General features: G+C 40.4%; 2 protein-coding genes and 1 long non-coding RNA gene across 8 annotated transcripts in view; 2 read left to right on the top strand and 1 right to left on the bottom strand.

Annotated features, from left to right (window-relative positions):
* The window catches only part of LOC125288394 (7SK snRNA methylphosphate capping enzyme-like), a 1,877-nt gene extending 724 nt beyond the window's left edge, over positions 1 to 1,153 (top strand). Inside the window, exon 1 of the mRNA XM_048234728.1 lies at positions 1 to 1,153. This exon is cut by the window's left edge and continues 724 nt beyond it. Coding sequence (XP_048090685.1) covers positions 1 to 787 — 787 coding nt within the window. The 3' untranslated portion in view covers positions 788 to 1,153.
* The window catches only part of phka2 (phosphorylase kinase, alpha 2 (liver)), a 24,590-nt gene that overhangs the window by 16,529 nt on the left and 3,061 nt on the right, over positions 1 to 5,000 (top strand). For all 6 annotated transcript variants that reach the window (XM_048234710.1, XM_048234714.1, XM_048234707.1 and 3 more), the window contains one exon: positions 3,186 to 3,386. In XM_048234710.1, coding sequence (XP_048090667.1) covers positions 3,186 to 3,386 — 201 coding nt within the window. The remainder of the gene's footprint in view (positions 1 to 3,185; positions 3,387 to 5,000) is intronic.
* Positions 4,214 to 5,000, bottom strand: LOC125288396. The gene is made up of 3 exons (XR_007192486.1): positions 4,974 to 5,000; positions 4,627 to 4,685; positions 4,214 to 4,243 (listed from the first exon to the last, which is right to left on the bottom strand). It is a non-coding gene; the product is annotated as an uncharacterized LOC125288396 (long non-coding RNA).

The following is a 5,000-nucleotide window of genomic DNA, read 5'->3' as shown; positions in this document are numbered from 1 at the left end:
AACGGTGCTTGACATTGGCTGCAACGCTGGACATGTAACACTGTTCATTGCCAAGCACTGGAAGCCAAGTAGAATAGTTGGGATGGATATTGATGGTGGGTTGATCTACACTGCAAGACAAAATATCAAACACTACCTTTCAGATACACAAGCAAAGGAGGACAATGATAGCATTAAAGATGCGGACCCAGCTGGAGGTGAGGTCTCTGGGAATTCCGTAAATGCTCAGGTGAAGGAAGCTGAAATAGAGAACAACTCAGGGAGCCAACAGGAAGGCCAGTCCACCCCACGCATGTCTGGAAATCCCTCAGCGTCTGTGCCTCTCCCTCATACACCCAGTAACCCCCCTGGGAACTTCCCTGAGAATGTGTGCTTTGTTCGAGGTAACTATGTTCTGGAGAGTGACCAGCTCCTGGTCACCCAAAGGGAGGAATACAACGTGATCTTGTGTCTCAGTGTCACCAAGTGGATTCATCTGAACTGGGGCGACGCAGGTCTCAAGCGCCTCTTCCGTCGAGTTTACAAGCATCTTCTGCCTGGAGGGCTCTTCATCCTAGAGCCCCAACCCTGGGACTCCTATAACAGGAGAAGAAAGCTCACGGACAGCATCTCCAAGAACTACGCAAGTATCCAGCTCAAACCAGATATGTTTGCCTCATACCTCACGTCTGAGGTGGGCTTCGGAGGCTACAAGCTCATTGGAACACCCAAGAGCTCATCACAAGGCTTTGAGAGACCCATCTATGTTTTTCACAAAGATAACGCACCTTCAGAACAAGTTGCATGATTTTTTTCAAGTGTCTATTTCATGACCCAAGTGAGGAAGTTATGTTAATGTCCTACAGATCAGTCTGTGTGTACTTTTTTTTTAATGGGAAATGGGATAGAACTGTGTACTTTGCACTTAACTGATGCCTTTAAGGATATATATATTATAATTATACATACAATATTGAAATCCAGAAAGCTAGTCATGACTGACTATGGGAAGACTATGTTGTTGCACTTTTAAATGAATACTTACCGTTAAACATTGTTGACTGCTGTGTTCTTGGTTTTCTGTTTATTAAACATATTTGTTAAACCCTGAATGGGGAGTTTGTCACACACCCACAGTTTAAATAAATATTGATTCAATAAAAAATAAAAAAAGCATCTGTTTAGCGCATTTGTCACCGTACACGTTTGTCACCACATGAAATTTTTTTTTTGATGCACTCATGTCTGTGGCCAGAAGATCCAACTCCTCAACTCAAATCAAAATAAGAGATGATGTCCTACCCTAAATGTAGTCTACCCAGTGCTTGGGACAGGGAACTTTGGACTGCAACTGAAATCAGACCTATGGTCACTATACTACATCACCATCAGGATCCCCACTTTACACAACCACATAACTGTATTCTATTGGAATTGTGTCAGCTCACATTCCTTATATTAGAACGTTTTTAATAATCAGTTACTTTTTGAGATATTTAACATACAGAGGCAACAATAAGCCGGTAGTAGTATTGTACAACCCCAAATCAGAAAAAGTTGTGATGTGTAAAATGTGAATAAAAACAGAATGTAATAATCTGCAAATCTCTTAAACTCATAGTTTAGTTGCAAAAAGGACAAGGACAACATATCAAATCAATTTAATGGAAATGTCAATTTTGCTTTGGGTATAAAAAAGAGCATCCCAGAGAGGCAGGGTCTCTTAGAAGTAAAGATGTAGGGGTATTCATCACTGTAAACCTGTGTGCACAAATGATGAAACTGCAATTATTTTTTAATTCATTTTAACATGTAATTGTGAAGTATTTGGGGAGTTCATCATGTACAGGACATAATATACAGTGCAACCGGAAATTTTTCAGACCCTTTTAAGTTTTCCACATTTTGTTATGTTTCAGATTAATCTTAAAATGGATTCAATTCATTCCATTCATTTTTTTCCTCATCAATCTACTCCCAATGCTCCAACACTCTACAAAAAAGCAGTTGTTCAGAGTGTTTCGTAAATGTATAAAAAAAATAAAAGACTGAAATATTCCATATAAGTATTCAGACCCTTTGTTATGATGCTAGCAATTGAGCTCTGTTACATCCTACTTATATCAATGGTCCTTGAGATGCTTCTACAACTTGATTGGAATCCATCTGTGCCTAAATGAATTCACTGGACATTAGTAGGAGAGGCACACGTCTCTTTAGATAAGGTCTCTCAGTTGATGGTGTATGTCAGAGTGAAAACCAAGCCACGAGGTCAAGAGAATTATCCGTAGACCTGCGAGACAGGGTTGTGCGAAGACACAGACCTGGGGAAGGATACAAGAACATTTCTGCAGCATTGAAAGTGCCCAAGAGCACGCTAGCCTCCATCATTCTCAAATGGAAAAGTTTGGAACAACCAACAGTCTTCCTAGATCTGGCCGCTCAGCCAAACTGAGTAATCTGGGATGAAGGGCCTTGGTCAGACAGGTAACCAAGGACCCAATGGTCTCTATGAATGAGATCCAGAGTTCCTTTGAGAGGATGAGAGAAGCGTAAAGAAGGACAAACATCAGTGCAGCTCAGTGCCTGGTTTCTTCCACACACGCCATTGGGAATTGTGGAAAAATAGTTCAGTCCTCGTTTCATCAGACCAGATGATTTTACTTCTCATGGTCTGAGTCTCGTTCAGGTGCTTTTTGGGAAACTCCTGGAAAAAATGGCTTCCACCTGGCCACTCTACCATAAAGGCCTGATTGGTGGAGTGCTGCTCATGTAGTGTATAATATACGGTAGAAATGAAATGAATTTGTCTGCACACGGCCCTGCAGTATCATGCCCTTTTATGGGGATTGACAGGGTGTTTACCTATGCTAATTAAGAACAATTAGCACGCCCTGTCAACTTAAAAAGAAATGGTATTCAGCATGATAATAACACAACTGCGAATGATTCTGAGGTTTAAGAACTTCGTGAATCTGCCTGCCGAGTTTTTGTAGGACTTCTTAAGAACAGTTAAGAAAATTCTTAAGGAAGATATTGGTGAAGGAGGCTCATTGTTACCCAAGGTCTCCTTTGCAATGTAGCTCGAATGTTATTCCTTATTTTAGGAATTCACTTTGGATAAAAGTGTAAGACTGCAAAATGAATAAATGTTCATGTAAGAGCGTGTTTAAATGAATGTTACAAATGTCTGTAATCTATAACAGATGACTGAGGGCGAGATCAAGTTTGCGGTGCACGTTGAGTCGGTGCTGAACCGCGTTCCCCAGCCGGAGTACCGGCAGCTCCTGGTGGAGACCATCATGGTGTTGACGCTGGTGGCAGACATGGAGATCCAGAGCATCGGGGGCATCATCCACATCGATCGCATCGTTCACTCAGCCAATGAGCTGTTTCTGCAGGACCAGGTAATGTAGAGGCATCGTCCACTCAGCCAATGAGCTGCTCCTGCTGGACCAGGTAATGTAGAGCAGAGATGTAAAGTAACAACAGAGAGGGTTCAAGCGGAGAAAGTTTATTTAGTGACGTAGGGTGACACTCCCACTTATGCAGACCGGAACTGTCCCGTTTTGCTCCCATAGTAACGAATTACGTTGCTCTATCTTGCTAGTAATCAAGGATCTTTGGTAACAAAGTAGAAATACTTAAGTACAGTACTGAAGTATGAATGGGGAGCAGCTGTACTTTACTTGAGTTTTGATTTTTCTTCCTACTTTTACTTTCACTTTACTACATTTTTAAAATGAAATGTATACCTTTCACTAGCTGCATTAAATAGAAAGTAGGCCAAAATAATGTACAAATGAAAACAAAAGCCACAGTTTCCATTCAGCATGTTAGATATTTGCATAATATCTGTCCTGCTGTCACCATGGGACACACAGCAATGAATGAAGACATAGTGGCAGAGTTAAGGCCTAGCAAATATAGCTAAGACATAGAACACCAAGGTCTATGTAGGTTGTTCTAAGGAGCTGAATTAAATTAAATTAAATAACTTTTCATTAATAGCATTTCTGTTTAGGCTTTCACAGTGTGTTTATGAAGTGTGATGTAAATGCATTTCTAAACATGTTGGAGAAACTTCATTATAGGCCTATAAAAAGAAACAGCAGTGAAAAATGAATGGCAGCCATCAGGTTTTGAAGACATTGTGTATGAAGTGTAAGTGTGACCGGTGGAATACACTCTGCGTTGTGATTTGCTGTTTTTGAGTGACTGACGTGACACGGGATGACGATGTATTCGCGGGCTTTTATTCTTTCTGCAAAACAATAGGGACAATACAGTGAAGCAGGCAGTAGGTTCTCCTTCCCCCAACTCCTCTTCCCCAAAGTGACAGAGACAGGGCCAAAAAGCACAGGTAACCCACACAAAACATACTAAATACAAAATACAAGATATAAAATAAAAGTAACATCAATCATTACATTTAAAAGGTTAACACAACTAGTCGCTAGGATTTAACCATTAAACTATGCTACCTAGCCTAGCTCCTGATAGAGACCTAATGGAAGTAGCTAGCTAGTATGGCTAACTTAGTTAGCAACTAAGCTATGAGGAGCTAGCATGCTAATTAACTGTACAAGGTTACAAGCAAAATAACACCATGACAAAGTGCTAAACAAACAGAAAACAATGACACACCTGCAAAACAATAGGGACAATACAGTGAAGCAGGCAGTAGGTTCTCCTTCCCCCAACTCCTGTGGTGAATTATAAATAGCATGCTAAGTACTAGCGATCGCTAACAACATACAGTAGCATTATACAGGGTACAGGCTACAGCCACAGGCTAGTCACAGGTTCATTTTACACCATGTGACACGAAAGTACAAAATATAAAAGAAATAAACAAGAAAGCTCCATAATAGATAAAACAAAGTGTACAGAAAGTAAATATAGGTAAAGTGATAGTTATAATAGTAGTGAAAGACAGTATAGGGTGAAGATATTTAATATAATATGAAAGGAGGGATAGACAGATAACATACCTCTTCCCCAAAGTGACAGAGACAGGG

The sequence above is a fragment of the Alosa alosa genome, chromosome 23 (genome assembly GCF_017589495.1).
Source record: "Alosa alosa isolate M-15738 ecotype Scorff River chromosome 23, AALO_Geno_1.1, whole genome shotgun sequence".
NCBI lineage: Eukaryota > Metazoa > Chordata > Actinopteri > Clupeiformes > Clupeidae > Alosa > Alosa alosa.
Note: the sequence above shows the minus strand (reverse complement) of the source record. Positions and strands in the feature narration are given on the sequence as shown.